Source organism: Filobasidium floriforme (genome assembly GCF_021052385.1).
Source record: "Filobasidium floriforme strain CBS 6241 chromosome Unknown HD553scaffold_15, whole genome shotgun sequence".
Lineage (NCBI taxonomy): Eukaryota > Fungi > Basidiomycota > Tremellomycetes > Filobasidiales > Filobasidiaceae > Filobasidium > Filobasidium floriforme.
In genome coordinates, this window is record NW_025763636.1 from 478,104 (window position 1) to 504,972 (window position 26,869).

The following is a 26,869-nucleotide window of genomic DNA, read 5'->3' on the forward strand; positions in this document are numbered from 1 at the left end:
TATAGGTGGGTACTCCTGTACTGTAAAAACTTCCTATAAGGGGGTGTAAGGTGAGGTGTCTCAGACTCGGCGAGCGAAGTTTTACTGCCTATCTGCTCTCGTCGTAGCTGATCTGACCTCATCATGATTGATATCGTATGCATCGCCGGACAAAACTGTCGTGTATTCGTCCTATAGCAAAGGAATCGATCATTTCGTATCAGCCAAATTACCAGCCTCGAGTGGTCAACGAGGTCTCAACCTTTGTGTGCGTTGGATCCTTTCTTTCTGACCTCGACTATACGACTGATTTTTGGAGTTGTATTTTTGCTTAGAGCTCGCTTAGAGCTCGCAATCATAATCGGCAGCCTGTTCCATCACATCTAGGTCCCTTCCTTTTTCGGAAGTCACAACACGCACTTCACATCGTAAGCTGAATCGACCTCGTTCGGCAATCGGGGCCCGAGTACATCGTTCGGAAATGCTCGTAGACTGATGTCACTTCGTGATCGCCGCTACAGTCTCGACTAGTCACCAGTGTCAAAGTGAGTGATGACAAACATGACGTGGTATCGCGCTGAAAGCCGATTGGTCTGGATCATGTAGGAACGTGTTTTACCTGTTGTGCGTGCCCGGAAGCGTCGATACGAAGTAGAGGTATTAGATCCGTTTGATCCTGCAAAGTCTTCAGTGGAGGTTACTCTGGAACTCCATACTGAGGCGGAAGGAGACATCGAAGAGAGGATCCAGATCCGGTGAGCTCATCGCTAAGATTGGTAGATCCCTGTCCTGACCCCCGCGGATTGCGATCAGGACTTCGGGCACGGTACTGAACTTGCTTCTATCGATCAGCCGTTATGCCTAGCGAGATTAGCAAAAAGCTATCGGAGATAGCCAGGGATATAGATCAGGATACGCATACAGAGAATATAAAGCTGAAGAGCGAGCTGGCGAGCGAGAAGCAAAAGTGCAAGGTATTGGAGGCAGAGCTCGCGAGATTGAAAGACGCAGATGGGAACGGCCGATTGAAGGAAGAGAATGACAGACTGAAGCGGGCGTGGCACGAGTATGAGCTGGTATCGACTGATAGAGAACCAGAAGTTCTCCAGTACCTATATGTTCCAAACCCGCCCCCCCTTAATCCGGCCCCTAGGGCTGGCAACTTTGCCGTACAGTTCTTTGCGAGTAGAGCCGAGAATGAGCCTCATCCGGGAGGTTGGGCAATAATGGAGGACGACGAAAACCCGGAGAAGGCTGAATTTCCGGGGCCTAGGGTTCAACAACTCGTCACCGCGGCCGGTCATGCGGGTATCGAACCTAAGATCAAGATCAAGGGGGCCGAAACATGGGACAAGATCATGTGAGTACACAGAAACTGCTTTTCGAAAGTTGGGCTCATATAAGCTTTCTTCGATAGGGAAACACTTCTTCCCCACCATGCAGTCGTCAATCGCGCTCGACCGACCATGCTCGGACCAATCCTCCCTCGATTCAAGGAGTATGTCGAACGCCATCTGCAGCCGTGGTGGTACGCAAGTGACGAAGCCAAAACGTTCTACGAGTCTGTGACGGATCGCTACTGGACGGATAGTACAGGCGAGATATGGGGAATCGATACCGGCCACAAACCCAACTTTCAAGGACATAGCGGAGACGCCAGTCGATCCTTTGAGCAACTGTTTCATCGAATTGAAGAAGAGAGAGAGTACATCCAGGGTATTCGCGACATAGTCGATCCGTTTCTTGCCGATATCAATACATTCACCGGCCAGACTGTAGTATCAACGCACGGAGCATGGGGTACTAGTGAAAAGATCTATAAAGGTGGGCAGTAGCTGAGACAAGTCCTGGATCACATGCTGAATTTCAAGCAGGAGCCGGTATTCAGGTCACCATCGACATTGGATCGAAACTTTGGTTCATTGACTGCCCCGGTGCCGCGTTTGGGGTTGACCTGGTATATACCGGGCAAGGCGATTGCATGTAAGATGGATATTATTGGACGTTGGATCTGAATCTGATCAAAGTATCCCTCATCTCAGTGTATTAGGACCCGGAACGCAATGGAAGTCGTACGCCATCGAGCCAACGATCATGCATGTACATCATGTCATGGACAATACCTGGCTCGCACGAGATGCCGGTCAACCGAAAGACCTCGTGGTAAAGGTGTTCTACTGCCTTATGGCATGGGCCATCGGTGAGAAATCGGAGATCAACAATGACTTGGCGGGTGCCAAGGTCGTTCTAGAACAATTGGGAGCCTATGCGACACTTCCGGGATCGTGGGGACTCAATGACCTGGCAAAACAGGCCCTGCGGCCTTGGTTAGTATTGTTTAGCGAGCAGACTGTAGAGACCGGTTCTCAACAAGGAAAGAGGAAAGACCGTGACGAAGAAGTGAGCTGCATGCGCGCTGATTTGGGAGAGCTTTTGCTGACGCACTGAAGCGGGGAACAGGGTGGCAATTCAAACAAAAAGTCCAGAACTGCGGGTCGCATCGCCATGTCCATATCCGATTCTGAAGATAACCAATGAGAAGCTATGTGCTCGTGAGTAGGGAAAATTCGGCGCTCGAGGCCAATAGGCTGATACCGGCGTGTACTGTAGAGTAGAGTTTGAGAGGAGGAAGGAAGGATCAATTTTCTGTCTATTATGTTACGTCAATTGTGTTATCGATTAGCCGCTTGGTAATCATTGTATGTCGACTGCTACAGAATGAAATATGGATCAGAGCTATCTGGCGGAACACGTGCCAGCTTGCTTCACAGATTGGTTCCGAACGCAGAGATAAAACGTCGGATCTCCCTGGCCAAGGCAAGGTTTCTGACGGCTGTAACCTATCCTCTTTCGGATCGAGGGGAAAAGACTGGGGAAAACTGCAACTTTCAAAGGGAGATTGGAAAAGCACAAAGGGCAACCGAACGGGCAGATCCATTTGGCAAGACAGGACCAGAAAACGGACATAAATAATAGATGCCTCATGCGATGTGGCTATCCCTTTGAACGAGGAATCCGTGTCCAAGCAATTCAAGGAGAAAATATTGCTCACATCACCGAAGATGAAAATCTCCTGCTGGCAACTCTTTCCCTTACTGGCGCTCCCTGTTATGGCTGAGTCGTATCCCGTGTGCCCAGATGGAGAACATCAAGCTTCGACAGGCGCCGGTTTCTTCGCCTTTCGCTGGGCATTTGGCGTTTTCGCAGCCGAGATGCTGGAGGGAGGCATGTCTCCCACAGGAAAGGCATTCGACAAGGTGAGTCTGCCTCTAGACCGGTCATACATATTCCGCTTGATGATTGAAGACTGATCCCGAACTCGCATCAGGCTTATGAAGTCGAAGTTGGACAAAGCTTGATCGATTGTAGTAAGAAATGTCGGGATAAACCGGGTAAGCGAAGTCACGCATATCGTGCTCGACAATAAGGCTGACGGATGTGTGCACTTCGCAAACGTTCAGAATGCATTGGCGTCAGTTACATAGGCGATACAGGTTTGCGATTCCCCAGTAGCTCACTGATAACGATGTGTCGCTGACACCATGTTACGTCCTCGCCCCATACCGTCGTGCAGATACTCGGCCTTTCGAAGAAGGCGGTCAGGGCGGTAACAGGTGTGTCTTTCAACTCAGAGGCGACCTGGATTATGTCAGATCCGAGGCCTCGACTGCCCAGTTTCCCTTTCAAGGCGTCGCCTTCAAGGGTCACTGTGGAGACGAGAAATCGCTCAAGCTGATGGATGGTAGGTTGTCAGAGGTCCGTTTGACCTTCCACCGACGACTGCGCGCTAATTCCTTCTTGGTTTACAATGCAGCGAGTCTGGAGCTGAAACCTGGCAGATTCGGGAATCCTTCCCTTGAATGCTGTAATATCTTTTGGCCACCGAGATAGGCGTGCGCTTCGAGTGGTTCATTGATTGCTCGCACATGCACGCACGGTACATTGCTGTGCTTTCCAGCAGCAGCCTCGCCATTCTGATTCTTCTGCTTTCGGGAACTGTAGCTTGAGAAGGTGTACTTCACAGCGATAGAGGTAATCGCGACCCTTATACAACGCTGTTATTCATGATTATTTCCTGTTCTCCGTCCGATGTTGATCCTGAAATCCATCCCACTCTGGAAATGTGGATCGAGGGTCAGCCGCGAATAAGTCTGACGCGGCCAGTACCACGGTCGGTTCCTCACCTTTCAAATCCCGATCGACGCCCTCAGGGCATACAGGGAGACGAGTCCCGCAACGGCAAGGACCGAGAAACGGCCTCCGACCTGCTCTGCATCATTGAATAGCACCACTTGGTCCGGGTACTGAAACGAGTTTGACCCGGAATAGTTGCCCACGAGGTCGCAACGCCATATGTCCGAGTTGACGGTAACGTTCCCTTTATATTCACCGGGGTCATTCGCCGGGACAACGGTACGTTTGTAACATTCGGCAAAGCTCGTCGCGAGAGCCGGCTGCACGGTGTAGTAATCCGTGTATACGTTCGTGTCGGGTAGCATACACCATTGTGACATGTCGAGAGGCTCGGTGACGTTTCCGCTCGATTCGTTACCGTCGCTTGAAACGTAGCTCCCGTTCAGACTGTTACAGCAGACGTCAAGGAGGGTAACGTTATTGCTGATACAGCCGAGGTGCGTGTCGTTATCTTTCGCGAGACCTGGTCCAACGCCAACGTATGGGAAGAGAGTGAAACCCCAACTTATGTTCGAGTTGATTTGTTGCTCGATCTGAATGAAACCAGAAGTAGTGGTCGAGCCATGGATCAAGGTTGTGTTACTGGTCATGTCGTTGGATTGCGAGGTAAGGCGATATGGGTCGTACGATGAGCAGCTGTTGAACGATTGAAGACGGACGGGGGCTCGCTCTCTGTGTCTGTTATATACCTCGCCAGCCCCGGTGATCATCGCGAGCTAAGAGGCCAGAGGCGACACAGCGAGCGACCGATGCGAACGACACATGGGGTTGCCGAGGGTCGACTCTGGCTTGGCAGAACGCGCGCGTGTGTTTGTGTTTATCTAGGAACAAAACGTAATCATGACACGCCAAAAAGCCACCTAAAGCTTAAATGTTGCCCGAATTTGTACCGACGGCTCCATCCCAAGCTGCAGCATATGAAACAGGTACAAGAGCATCTACAAGCTCCCCAAAGGCGACGGTTCCGCGTGGGTCAACTCGGCTCCAGAATCTCTCCGAACGGGACACGCTGCTCGCGGCTGCGATTAGCGTTTGATGGTCCTGGTCAGATGATATCGGCTCATCCGCTTTGTCCATGGCTTTGGGAAGACCAACTTCGGCCGGACTGTTCTGTTGCTGTGTCGGATCGTACGGCAGTCTTCGGGCTTCTCGTTCTGACAGAGAGACCTGGCATGAGATAGCTGCCGTATGCGGCCGATGCTATTCATTTGCGATGTTTGAGACTCGAAAATCGATTCCTTTGTCTCTACAGGATAAATCATGCCAGCTTTGTTATGAAAGCCGACCGCAAGGGAAATGACCGACTTTAGAAGTTTGGGTGGCACTCAAATCAACGTACCAGACAGTCTGTGATTTCGGAGACTCTACCAAACCTTGTGCGACAGGCCTAGCCCCGCGCTATCATGCCCGTCGTTCAGAGTTGCACACCCGCCATCAGCCTATCTGGCGCCGTGGGAAGTTGGCAAGTTGATGGCGTAGCGGAGGTCTCCTGAGCAAGCTGTAGATACACTCTGTTTATCCAGTGATCGGGCGGTCATCCTGTATTCTCATCGAGGCGGGATCCGGAATTGTTAGGGTCACTTCCCCTCGCTCGTGTCTGGTAAGCAGTCAGGAATTCAGAAATGCATACACCCTCATCGACTCTTTCAGGGGGCGTCGTGCCTATGTTCAATGTGAGATCGCAATCTTGCCAGATGGTTCAAGCTCACAGGTGAAGTGGAAAGAAGTACATCCATTTTTGCGAACGTAAAACAGTCCCGTGTGCAAGTAGGTCTTTCACGGCGCCTTATTCACGATACAAAAGTCACAGCCAAACCGAGATGGGCGACGTCAAGGATGGTTCGTAATGTGACATGCATATCCGCGCTCGTAAGAGTGTTCCAGAGCTCGTGCTGGTGGTGCTAGTGCTGATAATACAAATACACTTTTCCCAGACCGGCTAAACTCGCCGACAGAATCAGGCCTGAGGCTGCCCTTCTCCCGGCCGAGATAGCGGGTCTGGGTCTTTGGGTTGCAAAGGGGTTCTATGTTGCGCGTAACTCTTTCTATCTCTCTCTTGCTTCGATTCAATCCCGTCTGTTCAGCTGACAAGCAACTGACCCGCCCATTCCCTAGTGCGATCTCCGCTTTCTCAATCCTTGTTGAACTTGTAGGTCATCTGGTATGCACTTTCTCCGTCCGCGTCTGAGACGTCAGAACAGGAAAGAACGAGGGATGAAGCCGCATGAATCAGCCTTCTCCCCTATCTTCTATCTCCTGCTGCTCTCGCTAGGCTTCTCTCCACCGACTCAACAAAGTCTCGCGTCCCCAACCAGAGAAGGAAAGAGAGAGACGAGAATCCAAGACTCACAATACCCCTTCTCGACGCCCGTCTGCTCGAAACCCAGGTTATCCCTATAGAGCGAGATCGCAGGCTTATTGGATTCCCGCACGTGCAGAGTGATATGATGCGCTTTGTAGAGATGATTCATTGCGTGTTCTGAATGTGTATGTAGGTAGTGTTTTCGGTGGGAGTGGGGGTAAGGAGAGATTGAGTTCGGGGGATTACGGACAGGAGCACGGGTTATGTCAGGTCAACTTTAGCAAGTGAGAACAGACTAGAAATAGACATAAGACCGTAGACGAAAACTGACGACTCTGCCTCATCAACTTTGCTGCCAATCCCAACCGCCTATAACTCCTGAGCACCGAGATCGAGGTGACGTGCCCCGATGGGATCTCGGTGTTCTCTTCGTCCCTGGATGACCACAACGGATTTGGATGATGTCCGTAGTTGCATTATGAAGGTAACGCAATGAATTGAAGCATCGGGCAGACAGGCGGAATGATAGCAGGACGATGGAAGGCGTAAAGCAGATGATGAGCAAGACCTTCCTCAGACGATAGGAATCCAAAGGGCACGATGAGCTTACATCTTGGCGAGGATGTAACCGACGACCTCTCCCTTGGGATTGCAAGCCACATAACTCAGCTCTGGCCATGTCATCGCATGGTACAAGTCTATGCCATGTATCATCGCCGAGGCATCAGCATACCGCGAAGATCTGAAGTCTAATGCGAAATATCACTGACAGTATTTGAAGGTGTAGTTTTCGGGAAGATTGAAGAGGTTGGTCTTTTGCATACCTAGCAGGTCGCTGACCTGCAAACCAGGAGGATCGGGATGGGTCGAAGGTGTCAGTACGGGGTTTGCGGAATGTTGCTTTGATGGTCCGTGATGATGGAGCTCACGGTAGCTTGTCGGATGTCCATCTTGACGTATTCACAAGCGGAATGAATGTGCTGTAATCCTGACTATGTCTATAGAGCGGTGTTCTGTCGAGCGATGTGTTGAAGACGTCGAAAGTTGAAGCAATTAACTACGAAGTAGATCACATCCTAGGTCGACAAGTAGCAGGCAAGTAGCATGGATGGGTTCACGACGAGTCTCAGCTCAAACCCGAGCTAAGATAACCTGAACCACCTTCGTCTTTATCTCTTGTTCAACTGCTCAACTGTCGTAACCTGACGCTCTCTCTTCAGCTCTTCAAATATCATTCAAGGCCTGGCAATATTCCGACGATGCATCCCTCGATCAATGTCTATTAGATTCACGACACCGCAAACCCCAAACTCGAAACCTCCTGTCAACAAACATCTCAGGATGATCCCCCTCGCACCCCTCCCCGCACCTCCCTTCACACCGGCTCCTCTGCCGAACACCTTGCCCAAGGACCCCGTCGACCCTCACACGGCAGCCGAACAGGAAAAGATCCGCGCAGATCTCGATGCCAGGCTAGCTAGATGGTCTGGGCCTGCAGAGAGGTTGGGTACGCCAGGAGAGAAGCAGAACACTACCGGAGGGATACCGGGCAGCGGGTGGTGGTTGGAAGACTTGGGTCCGAGTGGGGTATCACATGATTGGCAGAGCATGGCGTTCGATATCTTGACCAAGTTGAGGAGGTATACGGATACTTAGTGAGTCCAGGTCAAGGTCGACCCTATGCTGGTTCATGTCTAGCTCTGGGCGACTTATACGAGCGCGTGCTTGTGTTGCTTTGTCGTATATAGCGGAGCTCGACCGGCCGAGACCTTGGACACGATCGCCGAGAATGCTCGAGTGAAATACGTTTCTTTCAGCGTGAGTCAATACTCTTCCGCTCATTCCCACCTCGTTGCACCATCGTAAAATCGTGCTTACAGTCAACCTTGTTCGATCTACATAGCACCCAATCTCCTTCCGCCTGATTGAAGCCAACCTCCACTCTGGATCCTACATCGCCCCGAAATACTTTGACATGGACATGATGCGTCTATTCGAACGAGCACGTCGTTATTTCTCCCCTTATTCCCCCTCCAGCGCCCGAGAGGAAATGCAAAACCCGATGCAGAACAGGACCCTCGCTTACGGCCATACCATCGCCCTGCAACGACTCTACCACGCCCTCACCTCGACCTTTGAATGTCTCGATATCCCTCATACTTCCTCCCTCCCCCCTATCCCCATTCCATCTGCCTCTTCTCACTCGTTCATCCCAGCTGGACCCGGTCTAGCTCGCCCAACGCCTGATAGTGGGAAACACAATTACGAACAGTACGAATTTACGGGATTGAGGATCGTGACGAAAGACAGGATGGGAACGGGAGAGGCGAGGTGGAAAGGCATAGGATGGAAGGTCGGGGATTACGTGCACCTGGTCAATGCCGAGGATCCGAGTCGACCGATCATAGGGCAGATCTTCAGGAGTTTCGTCCCTGCCAAGTGAGTCCTGCTCCGCTTCGAATTCAGATCAGATCAAGGACGTGCGAGCTAAGCTGATGCCCGCACTCCGCCCTGTTGTAGAGGCCCGAAACAGCACTGGGTAACGGTCTGCTGGTACTACCGCCCCGAACAGACGTGGCATAACCCCATGCAGATGTTTTACGAAAAGGAGATCTGCAAGACGGGGATCATGGTCGAACATCCCGTAGAGGATATTATCGAGAGGGTTGGATGTCAGTTTTACACCAAGGTGAGTTGGAGCCGAGCGGAGGGCTTCTCGCTGTGATGAATAGGGAGCTGAACCGAGATGGGTGATATGTGATAGTACGCAAGAGGACGACCACAAGCTGGAGAATGGTATCCCGGATGGCCGCTCTGTGAGTCATCGCTCTCATTTTACATTGCGCTCAAACGGTGTTGGCCCGAACCGATTAGCTGATCCGGGATGGCGACTCTTTCTGTTGGATAGATGTCTGTAATTCGCGGTACAACGAAGATAGACGAGGGGAAGAGAGGGGGAACCATTTCGTAAAAATCAAGAATTGGGGATCTTGTGTGCCCGAGGTGAGTCGCGGCGGTGACTAATAGCGAGGAACCAAAGAGCAGCATACAGACACTGATACTTCCATATTGTCATGTCACTACCTCCTTTACGGCCCGCAGGAACTGCGCAAGACCAATTTCATGCAGATCGTCGAATTCGACCGTGCACCGCATCAACTCCGTATGGACCCATCTCCCTTCCTCCGGGGCTTGACGATGGGCGTAAGAGGTGTCCCAGGTGGGATCTCATGGGACGTCAAGATCGAGGGACAAGATGACGGGACGTCTGGTGCGGGGGGCAACGCGAAGGCGAGCCGCGATCTCGCCGACCGGGACGCGGGGGAGGAGGGAGACTCGAAACGACCGAGATTGGCTGGGCCTCCTGGCTTAGGAGGGTCGATGGGGATGGGGGAGATGAGTCTGGCTGGTGCCATGGCGCTCGCTGCGGGTGCGGGGTCTGCAGGAGGGTCGGCCGGTGTTTCTACCCCGGGGAGGAGCAGGGACGGGTCATTGGGCCTACCGGGAGGAGGATCGATGAGCCCCGCACCGGGTGGGTCAGGACCGGGTGGGATGGGCATGGGTATGACACCATCCGTCCGAGGTCGACCACCTAACAATCAGAACAATCATACGAATTCCCGATCGACACCTTCCGTTCCGCACCCGCATCACCAGGCTCCACCCGTCCCGGCCCCCGTGATCCCGATGAAACCTCTCGGGCCGCCCATCCCTCTTCCGAGCGGGTCCGTCGTGGTAGCAAAGACACTACCGGATCTGTATGGGAGCGTGGACGCCTTAAATCGGTGGTGCGAGGTCGAGGCTTTACCTCCGCAGAGTGGTGAGTCCGCTTTGCAAGTCTCCAGGAACGGGAAGGTTGCTAACGTTCTGTCGACAACTCCAATCCGGACTGCGATGACAGGCGCACTTTTCGACAAGGACCCGACGTCGAACAAGGTCCTCTGGTTTTCGGGTCCTCCGATCGATATCGACCAACCGGAAGCGCCCAGCCATTCGGCCAAGTATTTGACCTTTTTAGCGAGACGCAAGTTGGGGGGCGAGCAGCAGACGTCGGCGTCGATGTCGGCACTGGATGCGGGTGAGATGGATCTGGGTGCAGAAGAGAAGGGACTGGAAGAAGGAGGTCTCTGGGGCAAGGAGAAGGAGTTGGAAGAGTTGTTGTTTGGGGGCGTGTAGCTGCGCTTCGTTGTCTCGAGATGAGGACATGATTGAACGAAATGACGAATCTCCCCCATTTCATTTATCGGAAGTATAATTTGATTCCGAAGATGATTCGGTGGAGATTCCCCGGATTCGCCCCCGTCTCTGATGTTGTTGATGATGCTGATTGTCGTCAAATGACGTCTTTGATGGAATCAGTACGGTGTCTGATGGGCAATTATATCATCATTGGCGTTGCAGTGACAAGTCTTCAATTCGTCGTTGACCTCGAAGTATCGCCAAGTCTTGGCGATCGTGGAGACCGGACAAAGGGAGCGATACGTACAGACAGACGACCTACTTCCCCGCATTTCTCGTCCTTATCTACATATTCACCTTCATCATATCGCTACATCGCCACACAAACACCTTGAATATCGATTCATGATCACAAGCTAAAGCTGAGATGGAATCATCGACAGACGACTTTGGTGTACAGAGTCTGACGGACAGCATGCTCGACAGCGACGCCGAGGTGTCGGGAATGAAATTGAGCAGCAGTCCAAAGGATACCAATATCGAGGATGTAGGACAACAGCTACAGACGGCCGAATTGTCGAGGAGTGGTCAACAAGAATGCCAACGCCAGCCTGTTCATAGAGGGAGCCGGGACAGCGAGATAAGTTCCTCTTCTTCCAGGACGATCTTGGGTACGACGATGAAAGCGGATCGAGAAGGACGATCCAGGATCGCACCGGACCTGTCTAAATTGGACCCAGTGGAATTCCCTGCAATCATACCTCCAGATCCATTCACTTCGTATTCAAAGATTGAGGATGAACCGCGCAGTCCTCCAATTGCCGGTATCACGAGACCCGCAGGAACCCCTCCTAGGAAATCTTCCCGCTCTCAAACCCGGAATTCCTCCCCGCCTCATGCCTATCACCAATATCACCATCACCACCCTCAAGATCAGACCGGTCTATACTCGTACCCATCCCCAAACTCGTCGACATTTTCCATCCACTCGTCTTTCATAAGCGTCTCTTCCCTCTCTAGGGGTTCTTCGAGAGGTTCTTCTCCTTTCGATACGGGCACAGGAACTCCAGCGGATCAAGAGGGAGAAGAAGGTGAAGCAGAGAAGGACGGGTCGAGTATCGAGCGGTCACTTGCAGAGGGACAGGAGCAGGGAGAGGGTACGATATGGGGACTGCGATCAGGAACAAGATCGGGACCGGGAGACGGGGAAGGGATGACTCGAGGACGCCGAAACAACCAAGATCGAGATCGACCGACAATAGCAGGAGGGCAGGATGTCTCCCTAGTACTCCCTAGTATCTCTCTCCCAGGGTCAATCCATGCTCGTAGCCTCGATTTCAGAGCACGCCTGCTTGACCATGATACGTCCGGATTTCCTTTACAGGCTCATCGATGGGCAAGGAGCGGGAGTGTCGTGGAGGGGACCCCGTTAGATATCGCCCTTATCGGGAGAGGAGGCTCGTCGAACGCGTTCGTCAACGCTTTAAGGGGATGTGAGGGGGTTAGGTGTTTCGCGGTCAATGGGGAAGAAAGGGAAAGGAACGGGTTCGGGAGGGAGGTGGCGGTCTTCGAAGCGGGAGATGAGGAGGGTGAAGGTCATGAGGGCAAGTTGGTAGCCCGTTTGACGATCTTCGACGATGAAACCGGTGGACAGACTGCAGGCGACCCTCTGGGACAGGTAAGTAAATGTAGAGGAAAAACGGACCTATTCGATGATCTCCTTGAACGAGCATCCCCAGTTGTTCGTTTTAGGCCTTGCACGCGGTAGAACAGTCATACACCAGGCTCAACAGGCTCTTACGTCAAGATACCGAGACGCTATCTTCGGAGCTCGAGAGAGATGCTTCTCGGCTCATCGCGAGCTGGATCGAGAGCCGAAAGAAGCCTGAGGTTGATGCGCAAAGGAGGGAAGGTGGAGCGATTTGGTACGATTTCGTCGTGGTCACTGGGGAGCGGAGGTATTTGCTAGACCAGGGTGAGTGTACAGCGAGACTAGCGAGAAACTCGATCTTCAGGCTGAGCAAACGTCTTGACTGGCTATACCGAACGATAGGATACGAGACGCTGGTCCACCTGATGTCCGTCGCGCCGGCGGTCTGTTGGCCGACAGAGTTACAGGACGGGCTGGCGAGGCATATGCCATTGCCCTTCTTCAGGTTGAGGGCTTCAGAGGGTGGGTGCCCCGTTGCGACCTTATCGCGGCAATCGGTGCTTACTGACGGGTGTCGTCGTCAACAGAAATGGCGCGGTCTCATGGGGGACCTCCGGATCCGACACCTCGGTGTCAGGCAAACTCGAACAGGATCGACAGCTACTTTACACCTACTCGGGATAGTCCTACAACGGACCACACCGTCGAAGGGCTGGTCGACTTGATGCTGGCAACAGGGTCGAACGAAAGACCCATAGATCGCCAGACGCTGTCTCGACACAATCTGAGGAGCGTCAGTGTTCAGCATTTCATGGCTTGGCAACGCGGTCTCGCGCTCTCGACCGATTCAGGTGTGGATCATCTGTCACCAAAGACATCGCCTTCACAGCGGATCCGGCCGTCAGCCAAGCCTTTGGGCAGCTTTGCGCCTGTACCAAACGAGTGGGAAGCGGGTCTAAGCCGGCGACATGCCGCTCGTAAACGCAACGAGTCGCACCGACACAAGAAGAAGCGCAGTATCGCTCATGGTCGGGAAGTGAAACGAGCTCGAAGAGGGGTCATCTGGGATGCCTCTTCGACTTCGAGCGAAGTGAGCCCGCTGTCAGAAGATACCATACATACGACAGAGCACCCCCTCAGAAGAGCCGCCGCGGCTGTCATCGATGGCTGGCGATCCGCAGCGGACGATACGAGAGTGCGCATACAGAACCCTTGGAAATGGATCGGTTGGACTTGTCTGGGATTAGCGGCTGGATTAGGCTGTGCCATGCTGGTAAAGGGGTTGAAACATCAGTCGATGCTTTTGTAGCTAATAATGAGGCCGAGGAGATCGTTGTATCAAGTCTGCGTTGTATCGTCTTGCGCTTAGTCGATCTGTACCGAGGTTTCATTCATGTGTCACGTATTCAAACGGCGCTGACGGAGCTATGTTTCTCGGCTACAGGATCTGGAAGTCGGTTATGCAAGATGTAATCTATGATGTCTCGAGCGAGATGACGGTAGATGTGCATTGGTCCTTCTTTTGGACACATCGCGTTGGCCAGTCTGTTCTTGAAATCTTCTTCTCCATACAGTTGTTGATGCCATTTGATCGCGCACCTCAAAGAGAGGTAGCTTTCGACCTCATGCACTACCCGGGTAGACGGCTTGCCGAATTTTATCGCGACTCCTCCAAGTCCAGGAACAAAACTGGAGAGCCGGAAGCAGCGAGATGAGCGAGTGTTTGGGCTTCTGGACGCCTTATAACGTACGCAGCGACAGCAGTGATAGCATAGATGAGAACCGCTTTCCACATCATTCGCCTGGGCAGATCTGCGTAAATGCGATCGGAATTCTAGGTCCACAGCTTTGCTCGGAAAGGTGTATCAAGAGGAATGGCTCACTCAATTGCGAAATTCTCCGGATGATAGCGTAGAATATCAAAAGATCGATCAATATGGGACCAGCGATAGGCAATGACGTGGAAATCGGATGCAGCGGCCATCCGTCGTCCATCGTGTGAGCCCATCCACGCAACTTCAAGAGAACGGCGGTATGTTCCTCAGACAGCTGGTAGATGTGTTGACCCGCCTTGACTCTTTTGCCCAGAAACATGTCGATCGCGTTCTGATGCTTTTTATCATAAAGGGCGCAGTATTTGCGGGATTTCTGGGAGATCTGAACAAAAGGGCTAGCTTTCAGTTTGAAAGAAGCACCCAGGGCCGGGTTGGTAGACGTCGCCCTGCTCGTGACTATGACATTCTCCCATGCTTCAATGGATGGTTCCTACATGCTCAATGTGGCTTTAGGCTTCAGACGACTTGAGCCTGAGCCATCGTACTCACGCTTTTTCTCCATGGAACACGTGACCGGAATGCACGATAAGTCTGGACTGCTCTCAAGATCGGCCAGAATTCCCCTTTTAGTAGTGAAGATTTCCCATTCAGAGTGTAGAAGAGTGGATACGGGAACTCGGCAGAGCTGGAACTCCGTCCCGGCCACATGTTGACTTCGCTGCTCTTCCTACTTAGTAAAGCATAATCACCTCGTTTGTACTCGGGATACTAGACCTCTATAAATATCGAAACCCGAAACATCTTACTGGTGGTAGGTAGGAGAGGCGGACAAAGGTAGCAGAAACGTACACTTGGCGAGGCGAACCTGAAACCCCTTCCCCCTGTGTACAATCTGAAACGCGTACTGGGAAGGGCAAGTTCGAGCGCCTGATTACTCGGATGTTCCCGTTCCACGCTTACATGGCAAGATTGAGTATGCGCAACATGAGCGTAAATCGGCTTCGTCAAGCCGAGACGCTCTGTTTGCACTTCGACCACGAAGACGCAAGACAGTTTACGCAGGAGAAATGCGATTCTACCATGGGGCATGTCATAAACAGTATACATAAGAGAAAGCAGTGTCTGGGCGGATATCAATATCACAACACCGGGACTAAGTACTCTGCTCCTCGTCGCTCTCCATCTCGTCATCGTCAATCGGGAAATCACCCTTGATATAGGGAGTACCGGGTCTCGTCTCCCATTTCTTTTGCCTGTTGGCCATCTCGTCTTTGTCCTCCGTGGTCGGTGAGACCACTCTCACTTTCATGTCAGAGACACCTAACGTGGCCATCTGCGGGCTTTCTGCTCCGCTGACCGTGATGGTGGGAATGGAGGTATCAGGTGGCGACTCGACTCCAAATGATTGCTTTATGTCCAGCGGCGAAGGAGTGTGTTTTGCTCCTCTGGGGAATGCGATGATAGCGAGGAGGACGAAAAGAAGGTCGATTGCTAAGTAAAATGCTTGAGACATGGCGTACGTGAAGTGGATGTGAAGCTGACGCCGGGTCGATGATAGCTGACGTGAGAAGTGATGGACTACAACGAGGGTCTGACTGTCCAAGCAATGGTTTATCGTGCGCTCAAACTATATACAAAGATCAGCGTGTGATGAAACGGGTGGCTCCTCCAAACCCGTTTGGTAGGGGTCCTTGGAGGTCGACGACAAAGGATGACTAAGGGGCCCAGGGCTTTGCACCCCTTTTGCACCCCTTTTGCACCCCCTTGTTTCATCAGTAGCCAAGCGGACTCCGTCGAGCTCGGTCGCGGAAAGGGCTTCCTGCCCCGCGCCAAAGGTGAAACCAGGGCACGAGCGCACGAGGCTACCCGTATACTCATTCATCTTCGATTGCGTATTCTCATTTCCAACTATCGAACGATCTAATCGTTGCGACAAGGCGTTCGATCGATACATATGGGGTCCATGATCTATATATCGCTACAATGTGCTTATACACTCTGGTACATCACTTGCCAGGAGGATACCGAGTCTCACTGGCTACATTGGACGTCGGTAGATAGGGCAACGGTCTTGGCATGGACGAAATCGAATTCGTATGTCTCGAAGATCTGCGCGCTTTAGGTTGTTTCTCTTCCAGTAGAGGGGGAGTGTCGTTGTCGCTACGGTCTGTGAGGCCGGTCAATTCTTCGTCATCCGAGCCAGTGACCAGTCCCTGCCGTTCCTCCCGCTCAACCTCGGCCTCCTCTTTACGCAGATGGGGGTAGTCTTTTGTCCCCCGATGTGCGCCTCCACGTCGCATATCGTCTGGCCCAGATTGCTTGACGCTCTTCTGCGACTTGCTCGACTGGAGTTTCAGGTCTGGCGAATCCGAATGGGTAAAGCGGTCAAGCAGGAAATGAAAGCTTCCGCGGCTATCGCTCGGTTGGGGCGTGCGGGGGGAAGCAAACGGAGCATCTGCTACGTCGTTCTCAAGTGTGGGAAGGTTTTTCGTACCGTCGATCGGAGATGCTGATAGGGTCAAGTCCCGTCCGTAAGGGTTCTTGGTATCGCTCGCCCCCTGCCCGTCGAAAGGCGTCTGATGTTGAGTCTCCCCGGGAACTTCAAGGATGGGACCGATACTGGAACCTGAGTAGCCTCTGTTGCCATACGAAGGTCTCGAGGGACTACCAAATTGCCCTGGCGACTCTCCAGCGTGGAGATGGACATGGGATGTGTGCAAAGCTTCCACTTTGCCTTTACGATCGTATTGATGGACAACATCATTGTCGTCAAACTAAAGATGAATGCGCTGTCAGCGTAGTCTCGTCCGTCATACCCATTTGGAGACTCACCTTGAGTGTCCCTCTCCTTTGGGCGTGATCAGAGACCCCTGAACGTAAAGAGACTTGATCGAAGGTATCATCACCCATCGGTCGATCGGAAACTGGGTACGTTATGGTTAGCGGCCAGTCGTGTCTGATGGCGTTGTAGCCGGGCCGAGAAGAACTCACGCGAATACCTCGGTACATCGGTCGATATCGTCTGTGCTGGTTGCCAATGCCTAGAGTAGCTATTGCCAGATGACATGGGATGTCCAGGCAGGGTACTCGCATTGGACAGCCTCCGTGCCGATCGAGCACGAATGATACTACCCACGGTGCCGAATCCGCCTCGGAGAGCGTCCATGCCCGCTGAATTTAGCAATCAGGGTCAATTCCAGTATCACTTCTTTTGAGAAAGGAAAGACCTACGTTCTTCCAGTGCGGTAATGCCGTTCTTCTCGACATCCTCCGCTTGGTTCCTAGAAGCTGCCATAAGCATGGTCGAACGTCTATCCAGCTTTTCGAAATTTTTGGGGTCGACTGCGAGCAGGCATTTGCGGACAGAGATCGATGAGCACCTGACGGTCTCACTAAGAATCAACGACGACCTTACCCTTTGACATCTGCAGGAGCGTGATACCGAGGCAAGTCACCCTGTAGAGCTGTTTGTCAGCCCAAGCACCCAGTAGTAGATGGGTCACCGTGACGTACAAAAATCCCATGATCATGGTCACAAGCTGTACAGCACTGGTCTTCAGACCTCGGTAAAGGATCTATTGGCGATCAGGGGCTAATCAGCATAAATTCAGCTCGGCACAGGAATTTATTACTCACGAAGGAGGAGATCAACGTGCTAGATGATGGAAGGCAAACGCGCTGTTAGTAATCCTGCTAGATGCGCATTCCGTCGGAGGGCGAGTAAATCAGAACACACCAGCTTGTGAAGATCACGTAATAGGTTGGGGTGACTGGCGAACGAATGGGATCAGCGAAACGCATGCCGTCATGTCCCAGATAGAAGACATACCCATTGATGTATTGAAGAGCTCAAGTGCCTATAACAGCAACCAGGGCACTAATCAGTACATGTCGAATGCACTGCGTATGAGCTGTATCATCGTACTTTATTCAGGTAGTTGATCCTGTAGGGAGTGGACATTGTTAGTGTCAACGTCACTTTTCGCTGCAAGGGACAGACGCTGCTCACTCGATAAGCAATGTGATTACGGTGAATACCGTCACCACGTATAAGAACCAGTGCTTAAATTGGTTGTCGCTATGATGATATGGTGAGTTCACATCGTCAGCATCCGCAATCTAAGTAGCTGTGTGCGCAGCTTACCCTCGAATACTCGTCATGATCGCCGCTCCAACACCTTGCAGCGTGCTGACTAGACGACTCGAGATTCAGGTCAGTACCGGCCATCCCACATGTGCCCAACAGCCTACTTACCGCTCAAACCTCCGATCAGACTGCAAATCCCGATGTAAACGAACTGGTTCGTTTTACCATACCGCGGTGCGACCCAGAAAGCTAGAAAGAGAGAAGCGACGATGCATACGCCGGCTGCGAATAGGTCCGAGGTCTGATCAGCAAGGAGGACTCGGTGCAGTTGGCAATCGCCACTTACCCCAACTAAGGAAACCTGCGGAACAGCAAATCAAGTATGGGTTAGCTCCGGACCCATACATAGAACGCCAGGACCAGATCCAACTGACCAGCTGACTGTTAAGAAAGCGAATATAATGGTCAGCTACGTAACACGATGCCGTTGACCATTTCGTGCAGGACTCACCACCCAAAGCTTTTGGAAAACGGGAATCGTCTCTGCGCTTTGCGTCTCTGGTGCATTCAGGCTGAATAATCGAGTGTCTGAATTTAGAGCTTCCGTCTTGTTGCGACGAAAGAATGCCGTGCTTACGCCAAGATGGTGGCCCCGAGGATGACCAACGCGCAACCCAGCCAGCCCTGTTAATCCCAGGTATTCTCGTTTATCAGGGATTGAAGGCGACAATCCTTTGGGGCAATTGAGTACTGACGAAGAAGGTGAGAGTCTCTTGTAAGAAGAACTTTGACAAGATCGCGCAGACCACCTGTACGTTCGAAAGAAACACGCTAGGTCAGGCGATGTGACTCTGCCTTCGCCAGTCGCGTCGATAGTCCTGCTTACCACACTCAGAGCACCGAGCGGTGTCACAAGAATAGCCGCGGTGAACGCTGTTACCACCGTGGTGTTGACATTCAGTGTTCCCCAACCATAGGTCAAGTTCGAAGATCCTTCCTCGGATGCTGAGCTGGCCACTCACCGAAAGCTGCGAAATTACAGACTTCGCCCAAGATCATCATGATCATCCCCGTCCACCAGATCCAATTCTTCAGGTAGGCATGTCCCTCTCCAGCGAGACCGCCGGATTTCTTGGTAGCTTGGATCAGACCTTTCTTTTTGACGACCTGTATGAGACCGGGACAATGAGTATGCTTCGATCAAGGGAAGAATCAAATAGAGAAAAGAACGGAGGGCAGGGACTGACGAATGACGCTCCGATGAGAAGCCCCGAGACGATAGCTAGTGAGACTCCGATGATCTTGTACGAAGCCGGGGCGGGTGTATGAGAACCTCCGGCGGACGAAGTCTGGGAGGCAGATGCCGAAGCTGAGGCTGTGGATGCCATGTCAGATATCGTTGAAGACATAGTGGATTCCGTTTATCTAGTGGTATATGTGATAAGGAGCGTGATTGTTATCGTGGGTGAAGGTGACGAGTCCAGGGTAGCCTAGAGCAGTTGATGTGGGTATGGGTATGTTGGTCGGAATGAGGGATAGGCGAGCTTCGCAGTAGGTCCTAGCTCTGATTCAACGAGTTTCCAGGTAGATTGTTGAGTGGATTGATTCCAGGTATCCGTACCGAGCTCGTCGAATCGAGCAACAAACGAGCTCTTTGTTCTTCCAACTTTTCCCCCTCTGGCAATCTAAAGCGTCCCACAGATCCCTCTGCTATCTTTAATCAAGACCAACGTGTCGACAATGGGCAAGTGCGATACTCGTTCCAGACGAGAGATTTGGAAGGCTTCAACTCCGTGACTCCGTGTCGACTGGACGTCTCCCTTGATCGATTGATGTAGGTCAAAGGAAGGTCGAGGGCAGCACCCAGGGGGACGATTTCGGATAAAGTTGTGTCAGGCTGAGCGTTTGAGGTATCCTAGAAACTGGAAGAGTGCGAGACCACACAGTACGTAATAAAGATTGGTATATCCGAGTGTAGTGCTGATGTCGCCGTCCAGGAGGAAATGGCTGTTCGATACTTCAAAAGCTCAAGGCGGCCGGTAATCGTTTGACTTTGCACCGCCTCGTATTGTTCGAGCTTGTTGACAATTGATGAATGGCCGTACCGGACGAGCTGGATTGACGAGCAGGGTTGCACGAATCCGAACGATACACTGTACTCCCAGGTTCGCCTAAATTCAGGGTGGTACGAAGAGCTCTTCGAAGAAAAGGCAGTGCGAGGTGTCGAAACCATCACAACATCGAGGTCGATCACCCTCGCAATGACCATCATCCCAATAACCCCCGGAAGCATTTCACCCATGATTGATCCCGTAAAAACGCGTCCTTACGTCACAAAAACGCGAGGACGGCCGTCGTCAAGAACGAAGGCAATATCTCGGGAAAGTAAGGGATACATGTATCGCTCGTCTACTGCTACACGCAAGAACCACTTCAGAAATGTCCATACACGAGCCGATTCAATCAGAGATGGATGCGGGCGGATCCAAGCTGGAACATCCACGCCAAAGCGAGAAACCTCAATCGTTCATCTCCGCTTGGCAGTCCACCTCTATGTAGCCTTCGAGGTCCTTCATTCAAGGCCGTCTCAAATCTCCAAACTGCCTTCCCTCTACTTCTTTCCCTGCAAGACCTGCTTCCTCCTCCTCAACCTCTCCCGACTCTGTTGTAATAACATCCTCTGGACCTGTTCCACCTGGACGACCTTTACTTCGGGACCAGCCCTGAAAGGTCGGTCTTGGCCAGGGGTGGTGGCGACGCCAGCGGGAAGGTCGAGTTCGAGACCGAGTTTGACTTCTTGGGAGTCGGCATCCGCATTGACGGAACTCTCAGGCTGGGCATCGACATCGGCGTGAGGCTGCCCGACGAAACCCATACTGAATCCCCATCGGCCGGTCTCTACCCCGCTCCGCCTCCTGAGGCTCCTCAAGCTCAAGCCATCATCCCAGACTTTAAGGTTCCCGGACCTCAAGTCCAACCCGTGCAATCCCTCAGAATGCTCAACAGGGTGTAACCCCTGGATCTGTTCGTGAATCCGAACCCCTCCCTGATCGTAATGTTGACGGTGATCCGTCAAGCCGGTGACCAGGTCGGGGATCATGACGCTGATCACTCCCAGGGAGGCGAGAAAGAGGGCGAGGAGGGTGATGAGGAGGTTGAGCTTGGTCCGGTTCGAGGTCGAGGTCGAAGTCGAGGTCGAAGTAGTCGCGGTATATAGGAAGGGCGAGTCCATCCTAGTGCCCAACTCGATCTCTTCCCCCTCGTCCTCCTCCGGTCCGTCCGTATCCTCGTATCCGAAAAACTTCCCTCCACGCCCGACCCGGGCATAACTGCCAGCTCCAGTAGCACCGATACTGCTAGCGGGAGGTGTAGGAATATCATACTGCAAAACCCTAGCACAAGTATTCGCACTCGTCCTCCCCGACCATTCCGATGAAGAAGACGATCCATAAGCCGGTGAACCCGAGTTCACTCGGTTGCTGATAGTATAGCTAGGAGAACCGGAACAAGATGAGGACGAGGAAGCGAACGCTCCGGGCGTTTGGTTGAGGTGAGGGGTGGCGGGGGTGATGATGATATCGATCGGTTGGTATGGGAACCGAGTCTGACCTCCGGGTTGACGAGAGGGGGAAGGTTGGGAGTTGAAGAAGAACATCTAGTCGAGATGCTTTTGAGTACGGTCCGTGGGTTGGACCAGGTAGGGGTAGGGTTGGAAGAGGGACGGTTGTCCTTTATGTCCTTTGAATATGGGTTACTGTGATTTACTGCGAAGACCTGCTTCGATATCAATCGTTGTCGTTTCGATCGGATCAACCGATGGAACCGAATATTGTCAGAGGGAGGTGAATACGAGAATAGTATGCGTCGTCGTCGGTGGCGTTGACCAATGTGCTGAAAGGACTGTCAAGTGTGGTCGATGTCGATGTAGATCGGTCGAGAAGAGAGTGACGAGGTAGAGAAAGGCGAGGAGGGGGGCGTCAACCGGTGACGCTGTTTTGTGTGCGAATGGCGAAAGATGAAGAGTGGTTGGGATGGAACGGACGTCAAGCCCTTGAGATATGGAAAAGTGACAGAGGGATCGAAAGAGCGAGGTGTAAGAGAGCAAGAGATGATGGTTGTTGATGGTTGTTGATGTTGACGAATTGATGGGAGGAGGAGGAGGAGGTTTGTCACACTGCGGGAGGCCTGGAAATCTAACTGGTCTCAGTCACCGTCCAAATAGCCTATTTGTTAGCAGTTTGCCGCTGACTTTATCAAAATGACCAAATAATGCACAAACATCGACGAAATGACGTGTATTTATCTGCCCACTGTTCGGTCAAGACCGAATTGACCCACCTCCTTGTCTTCAGGCTGTTTGACCACAACTAGATCGCATCGTTTTCGCCACCAAGAACCGTAGGATAGCCCAATGAGGCAAGCTGGGACTTGTCCGAATCATCCTCGTGCCAGTCTGATCACCTTAGCTATCATTTCGACCATCTTAACGGTCCTTTATGCCGGCTTGTACCACCTACTGCACTTCTTATGACATCGGCATGCTCTTAACCACCTAGACGGCGTCGAAGCCAATTCCCGAGTTGCTGAGACGTTTGCAGCAGGAAGACTGATCGAGCGAAGACTGTACGGAGACTGGTGGCGGTAATAGATATGCCTCCTCGTCGACCTAACGTGAGTACCCTTATGAGCTCTGATGGAGCCGCTGGTTGATGTGATGCTGCCCTTTAGCGAACCTGCTATTGTCCAGCCTGCTCGAGTTCCGGCTCGGGATTCAAATCGGTAGCGTACATCACCTGGAGACGCCATAATCCTCCTGGTCATGAACACTTCCCGGCTCCACCAGCAGCAGCAGCAGCAGCCCCGCTCACTGTCAACCCACTGGACTCTCCTTCTGGCCCTCTTCCGACCTTGTCTCCAGTCTCTGCTCCGGCTCCTCTCCCGCCTCTGTTCGACGAGATTGACGGCAGCCTTCCGGATCTGCCTGCCGTTATCGGAGCTGGAGGACCGTCCTCTCCGCCGCCCATCACTCCTGCCGGCCTCACCTCTGACGACGACGATGTCGACATGTATGACTGGAACCACGACTACCCGGTAGACGCAGACGACGACGCCAGCAGCATGGGCCAGCCCCTCGGTTCAGATCGACCACCATCAGAGGGACCTCTACCGAATCATGATGATGCGTTTGAAGATGAAATCGCCTGGACTTTCCCGCCCAACGATCCGATCGCACAATACTACAGCACAGAACCAGATCCTGCTCGACCTGGCCGTCAGGTTGTGCGTATCAACATCGAGAACTTGCAACGGCATCATGCGTTACCCAGTCACCTACGGCAAATCTACACTGCCATCGCCTACGGCAAAGCAACTGGTATGCCCAATGTGCCGGCGAATACGATCCTGCAACAGATGACGAGCCTGGCAGAGGCGTGTCTCGAGGAGGAAATAGAGGATAGGACCTACAATGTTCGTACCGCACAGTCGCGGCTCGGGGTCTTGCCCGACGACTACATCAGCCGCTGGATCTGTTGTCCAAATAACGAATGCTGGCTTCTTACACCTTACGCCGAGCTGTACCAACTCGACGGCGAAGCTTGCCCGGATTGCGGCACAGAGCTTTATCGCATCAACAACAACATCAGGACCCCACATAAAGTTATGCCAACTATGGCTTTATCGATTTCGCTAGCGCTGTTGCTCCAGGATCGGGACGTGTTAGACAACTTGCAAAACTGGCGAGAGAAGCATCCCGAGGACGACCTCGTGGCCCCGGGCGATGCCGAGCCCCTGGACAAGGAGAGGCCATTCCTCGATCCGAAAGAAACGATGCATGATATCAGCGACGGCGCTGCGTGGAGATATGGCTTAGCAGGTGGTAGAAGATACGTAGACATGGACAATCGAGCGCATGATCGAACCGAGCATCCTCAAGAGAAACGACATGTCGGCCAATACCACGGGCTGCAAATCGTGATTAACTGCGATTGGTCAGTCCCATTTACCACGTTTTCCGATAGTGAACTAAGGTCGTTTCCCTGCTCCTCATAGGTTCGCTGTCAAAGGCGTCATCGGCTCTTCTGTAGGGGTAGTGTATGCGGCAATCGCGAATCTCCCGATCCACATGCGTTACAAGAAGCGTTACACGGCTATACTCGGAGTGATCCCGGGGCCAAAAGAACCCCCCGGTCTCTGCTTCAACAAGGTGAGTATATGACGGGATGGTCCGATTGAACAGTGTTGATCGGGAGTATCATGTTCAGGCACTCGAGCCGATCGTTCGAGATCTACAACTCTGCGAGCGGGGCTTCAAGATCGAGCTCCCGCGGTTTCCCGATGCCTTCGTCAGCGCACAAGTGCTCCTCATTTCATGTGACCTACCGGCGGCCAGGAAGATGACCGGTGCGATGGGTCTAAGTCATAAGAACCACCCATGTCCCCATTGCGGCATTACCCTGGAACAAGTCAATGACTTAGAAGGCTACGATTGGCGACATCTTCCCGAAAAACCAGGCACCCCCGCCGAGACTCTACAAGCCGGGTTCGAATATGAGATCGCCGGGTCTGGAAGAAGATACGAAATCGAGCAGAGGAATGGAGTACGATTCACAGCGTTGTCAAGGCTGTGTGGCTTCGAGGTGTCGGACTCTGCCCCGACGGATCCTCTACACAATTCGTTTCTCGGGCTCGTCAAATCGTTCATGAACATGATCCTGAAGAGTGATCTCTTTGACGGCGACATAGATGGCGAGTCTCGAATAGACATCTTTCGAACCTTCTTCGAAGACGCGGATTATCCGGGACATCTAGGACGCCTGCCAAACTACGCGATAGGGCAGCTGATCCGGCAGAGCGTAGGCGAAAGAACTCATATCGGCTCCGGATTGAAAGCCGACCAGTGGAGACGAGTTATCGAGATGCTACCAGCAGCGCTGTACGCAGCATGGCGCGATGAGGACTCCGACGAGATCTCCAACAAAGTTCTTCTGGTCGATAGAGGTTTGGGACGAGGGCGAACTCGAGGCAGAGGAAGAGGTCGGGGTCGAGGTCGAGGGCGGGGCCGAGGAGGAAGAACTTCCGTGTCACGGGATGCGTCCGCCCAGCGCAACAGGCGTGAACGTAGCGCGTCAGTTGCCGAATCAGTCGCCTCGCAAAGGTCATCCATCAGCGGCCTTTCGGAGCTCGATCTCCTTGAAGACTCCGTTTTGGATCCACCTGAACCAAGCAATTCTGTGATTCTCAATCGTCGCCGATGGTACGATGCAGCCGTGTCTCTCTCCGCAGGACTACGGAGCCTCCACAGCCATTCGATATCTGTAGCAGAGGCTGGGTCCGCAGTCGAGGTTAGTTTCCTGTAGGTGAATCGGTATCGCAGGTTGAAAATACTGACGTAGCGATTACAGGATATCGCCAACGCAGCGCGTACCATATTGGCTCTGAACGGAAGGTTGACCATCAATTGGCACATCGCCATGCATTACGTACGTTTCATCCATCTTTACGGACCAGTCTCAGGATTTGGCTGTTGGGCGTTCGAAAGACACAACGGGGCGTTGTCGAATGTCAAACACAACGGGAAGGTGGACCTGCCAACGACACTGATCAGGGCATGGATCCGAGAATTTCGTTTATCGGCGATCATCAATAATCCAGCGCCGGACGCCGGCGTGATCGAGGTGAATTCTTTGGAGGCCCTACGACAGGATCCCGCACGCGGCCAAGGAACGCTTATGTTGCAAGAAGCCAGAGGGAATGTCACACCTTGCCGATTGTCCAACATCTACCAACCTGCGATCACCGTGGACCTAGAAAGGCGTGGGATCTACGGATTGCTGCTCGATTTCTTCCAGATCCATCATCCGAATCTGAACTTCATTGACGCCGCCCACATTATGGACAATCGACCTTCCTTGCCTAAATGGGGTTCATGCTACCAGCTTTACACGCATATGTTTCAGGACGGTTTGAAGTAGGTCGACTGCATCAGCCGTGGGCACCTAAAGGTCTATATCGCTGAGACTTTGAAACCATAGGTTTGGGTCCTGTCTGTACGCTCGGTCCGAACGCGACAGGCACGCCTTGATCGTCACCGATCAGGATAGGGGCATCAGTCATCTAGCTCAAGTACAGCTATTCCTCAAGGTCAAGATCACACGCAGCGACCCAGGCCGCAGCGTCGACATGATGCTAGCACTGGTGGACTTCTATGAACCGCATGGTAGCATAGGCTTCCCCTGGCAAGAGCGGTATGTATCACTCTGCTCCGTACCAACAGACTTCCAGCTGATACGACCTTATATCAGTGAGGTGGACTTGGGCATGCGCATATACAAAAATCGAGTCCGGGGAAGGGTGTTCGTTCCAGCGTCGAGCATTCGAGCCGCAACCACAGTGAGCCTGTTACAGACAGCAGATGAGGAGTGCTTGCTATCGATGTCATGCGATAAGGTGAGCTTTATGCGGAACTCCCCATTCAGAAATCCTCTGACATCACGTTTACAAATTGCAGGAGGGGACCGAGACGGAATATGAACTCGAATGAACGATTACGACCGTACGGGTGACATGCAAATAGTATTAGGGGCGGCCCGTTCCGCTAGAGCTGTAAGAGCTGACATTGTGGCCGTGTACATGTTGTTGGCCTCGGCATGATACAAAAGGTGCGTGCGTGAAAGTGAAGTGTGTCCGGTCTGTTTTGACCA

At 52.6% G+C, this 26,869-nt stretch overlaps 10 protein-coding genes across 10 annotated transcripts; 5 read left to right on the plus strand and 5 right to left on the minus strand.

The window, feature by feature from the left end:
- The first annotated feature begins 792 nt into the window (after window positions 1-792).
- Window positions 793-2,675, plus strand: HD553DRAFT_313937 (uncharacterized protein). The gene is made up of 6 exons (XM_046180294.1): window positions 793-1,339; window positions 1,397-1,803; window positions 1,854-1,962; window positions 2,022-2,379; window positions 2,440-2,531; window positions 2,590-2,675. The coding sequence occupies exons 1-5, from the start codon at window positions 837-839 to the stop codon at window positions 2,515-2,517; spliced, it is 1,455 nt and encodes a 484-aa protein (XP_046035459.1). The 5' UTR covers window positions 793-836; the 3' UTR covers window positions 2,518-2,531; window positions 2,590-2,675.
- A 366-nt stretch (window positions 2,676-3,041) lies between these two features.
- On the plus strand, window positions 3,042-3,870 carry HD553DRAFT_343432 (uncharacterized protein; the record flags this gene model as incomplete). Its single annotated transcript, XM_046182876.1, has 5 exons — window positions 3,042-3,236; window positions 3,308-3,371; window positions 3,441-3,473; window positions 3,554-3,721; window positions 3,794-3,870. 5 exons carry the CDS (start codon window positions 3,042-3,044, stop codon window positions 3,868-3,870), a joined length of 537 nt encoding a protein of 178 aa, XP_046035460.1.
- Window positions 3,871-5,890: 2,020 nt separating this feature from the next.
- On the minus strand, window positions 5,891-7,505 carry HD553DRAFT_313940 (putative ard1 family protein). The gene is made up of 6 exons (XM_046180295.1): window positions 7,405-7,505; window positions 7,246-7,315; window positions 7,086-7,173; window positions 6,807-6,910; window positions 6,524-6,652; window positions 5,891-6,357 (listed from the first exon to the last, which is right to left on the minus strand). Exons 1-6 carry the CDS (start codon window positions 7,423-7,425, stop codon window positions 6,305-6,307), a joined length of 465 nt encoding a protein of 154 aa, XP_046035461.1. The 5' UTR covers window positions 7,426-7,505; the 3' UTR covers window positions 5,891-6,304.
- A 187-nt stretch (window positions 7,506-7,692) lies between these two features.
- HD553DRAFT_351020 (uncharacterized protein) lies at window positions 7,693-10,724 on the plus strand. Its single transcript, XM_046183581.1, has 8 exons — window positions 7,693-8,130; window positions 8,224-8,293; window positions 8,379-8,914; window positions 8,996-9,164; window positions 9,240-9,291; window positions 9,384-9,478; window positions 9,578-10,295; window positions 10,377-10,724. Exons 1-8 carry the CDS (start codon window positions 7,751-7,753, stop codon window positions 10,649-10,651), a joined length of 2,295 nt encoding a protein of 764 aa, XP_046035462.1. The 5' UTR covers window positions 7,693-7,750; the 3' UTR covers window positions 10,652-10,724.
- Window positions 10,725-10,853: 129 nt separating this feature from the next.
- Window positions 10,854-13,993, plus strand: HD553DRAFT_63614 (uncharacterized protein). The gene is made up of 4 exons (XM_046184373.1): window positions 10,854-12,332; window positions 12,407-12,629; window positions 12,708-12,827; window positions 12,893-13,993. The coding sequence occupies exons 1-4, from the start codon at window positions 11,082-11,084 to the stop codon at window positions 13,612-13,614; spliced, it is 2,316 nt and encodes a 771-aa protein (XP_046035463.1). The 5' UTR covers window positions 10,854-11,081; the 3' UTR covers window positions 13,615-13,993.
- HD553DRAFT_63623 (uncharacterized protein) lies at window positions 13,663-14,503 on the minus strand. The gene is made up of 3 exons (XM_046184374.1): window positions 14,189-14,503; window positions 14,057-14,117; window positions 13,663-13,994 (listed from the first exon to the last, which is right to left on the minus strand). The coding sequence occupies exons 1-3, from the start codon at window positions 14,397-14,399 to the stop codon at window positions 13,712-13,714; spliced, it is 555 nt and encodes a 184-aa protein (XP_046035464.1). The 5' UTR covers window positions 14,400-14,503; the 3' UTR covers window positions 13,663-13,711.
- A 730-nt stretch (window positions 14,504-15,233) lies between these two features.
- Window positions 15,234-15,593, minus strand: HD553DRAFT_343437 (uncharacterized protein; the record flags this gene model as incomplete). The annotated part of the gene is made up of 1 exon (XM_046182877.1): window positions 15,234-15,593. The coding sequence occupies one exon, from the start codon at window positions 15,591-15,593 to the stop codon at window positions 15,234-15,236; it is 360 nt and encodes a 119-aa protein (XP_046035465.1).
- Window positions 15,594-16,066: 473 nt separating this feature from the next.
- On the minus strand, window positions 16,067-19,576 carry HD553DRAFT_357990 (magnesium transporter NIPA-domain-containing protein; the record flags this gene model as incomplete). The annotated part of the gene is made up of 21 exons (XM_046183898.1): window positions 16,067-16,854; window positions 16,913-17,004; window positions 17,072-17,251; window positions 17,312-17,422; window positions 17,496-17,536; window positions 17,594-17,655; window positions 17,717-17,735; window positions 17,817-17,850; window positions 17,910-17,937; window positions 18,006-18,024; window positions 18,090-18,158; window positions 18,225-18,273; window positions 18,336-18,449; window positions 18,514-18,528; window positions 18,602-18,608; window positions 18,679-18,739; window positions 18,805-18,851; window positions 18,923-18,976; window positions 19,054-19,100; window positions 19,190-19,334; window positions 19,415-19,576. 21 exons carry the CDS (start codon window positions 19,574-19,576, stop codon window positions 16,087-16,089), a joined length of 2,124 nt encoding a protein of 707 aa, XP_046035466.1. The 3' UTR covers window positions 16,067-16,086.
- Window positions 19,577-20,778: 1,202 nt separating this feature from the next.
- Window positions 20,779-21,822, minus strand: HD553DRAFT_324944 (uncharacterized protein; the record flags this gene model as incomplete). The annotated part of the gene is made up of 1 exon (XM_046181544.1): window positions 20,779-21,822. The coding sequence occupies one exon, from the start codon at window positions 21,820-21,822 to the stop codon at window positions 20,779-20,781; it is 1,044 nt and encodes a 347-aa protein (XP_046035467.1).
- A 995-nt stretch (window positions 21,823-22,817) lies between these two features.
- Window positions 22,818-26,709, plus strand: HD553DRAFT_343440 (uncharacterized protein; the record flags this gene model as incomplete). The annotated part of the gene is made up of 10 exons (XM_046182878.1): window positions 22,818-22,838; window positions 22,896-24,157; window positions 24,219-24,372; window positions 24,431-25,021; window positions 25,110-25,293; window positions 25,488-25,510; window positions 25,571-26,136; window positions 26,201-26,413; window positions 26,471-26,615; window positions 26,677-26,709. The coding sequence occupies 10 exons, from the start codon at window positions 22,818-22,820 to the stop codon at window positions 26,707-26,709; spliced, it is 3,192 nt and encodes a 1,063-aa protein (XP_046035468.1).
- Window positions 26,710-26,869: the final 160 nt, after the last annotated feature.

Excerpts from the sequence above, each read along its gene's own strand:
- HD553DRAFT_313937 (XM_046180294.1), top strand. The coding sequence starts at position 837 with ATGCCTAGCGAGATTAGCAAAAAGCTATCGGAGATAGCCAGGGATATA. Across the intron at positions 1,963-2,021 it reads ACCGGGCAAGGCGATTGCAT|TGTATTAGGACCCGGAACGC; the intron begins GTAAGATGGATA and ends CCCTCATCTCAG. Across the intron at positions 2,380-2,439 it reads GGAAAGACCGTGACGAAGAA|GGTGGCAATTCAAACAAAAA; the intron begins GTGAGCTGCATG and ends AGCGGGGAACAG.
- HD553DRAFT_313940 (XM_046180295.1), bottom strand. The coding sequence starts at position 7,425 with ATGGACATCCGACAAGCTACC. Across the intron at positions 7,316-7,404 it reads TGGACATCCGACAAGCTACC|GTCAGCGACCTGCTAGGTAT; the intron begins GTGAGCTCCATC and ends CCTGGTTTGCAG. Across the intron at positions 7,174-7,245 it reads AAACTACACCTTCAAATACT|ACTTGTACCATGCGATGACA; the intron begins GTCAGTGATATT and ends TACATGGCATAG.
- HD553DRAFT_351020 (XM_046183581.1), top strand. The coding sequence starts at position 7,751 with ATGTCTATTAGATTCACGACACCGCAAACCCCAAACTCGAAACCTCCT. Across the intron at positions 8,915-8,995 it reads AGGAGTTTCGTCCCTGCCAA|AGGCCCGAAACAGCACTGGG; the intron begins GTGAGTCCTGCT and ends GCCCTGTTGTAG. Across the intron at positions 9,479-9,577 it reads GGGGATCTTGTGTGCCCGAG|GAACTGCGCAAGACCAATTT; the intron begins GTGAGTCGCGGC and ends TACGGCCCGCAG.
- HD553DRAFT_63614 (XM_046184373.1), top strand. The coding sequence starts at position 11,082 with ATGGAATCATCGACAGACGACTTTGGTGTACAGAGTCTGACGGACAGC. Across the intron at positions 12,333-12,406 it reads CAGGCGACCCTCTGGGACAG|GCCTTGCACGCGGTAGAACA; the intron begins GTAAGTAAATGT and ends TGTTCGTTTTAG. Across the intron at positions 12,630-12,707 it reads GAGGTATTTGCTAGACCAGG|GATACGAGACGCTGGTCCAC; the intron begins GTGAGTGTACAG and ends ACCGAACGATAG.
- HD553DRAFT_63623 (XM_046184374.1), bottom strand. The coding sequence starts at position 14,399 with ATGTTTCTGGGCAAAAGAGTCAAGGCGGGTCAACACATCTACCAGCTG. Across the intron at positions 14,118-14,188 it reads CCGGAGAATTTCGCAATTGA|ATCTGCCCAGGCGAATGATG; the intron begins GTGAGCCATTCC and ends GCATTTACGCAG. Across the intron at positions 13,995-14,056 it reads GCTATCACTGCTGTCGCTGC|TTTTGTTCCTGGACTTGGAG; the intron begins GTACGTTATAAG and ends CCGGCTCTCCAG.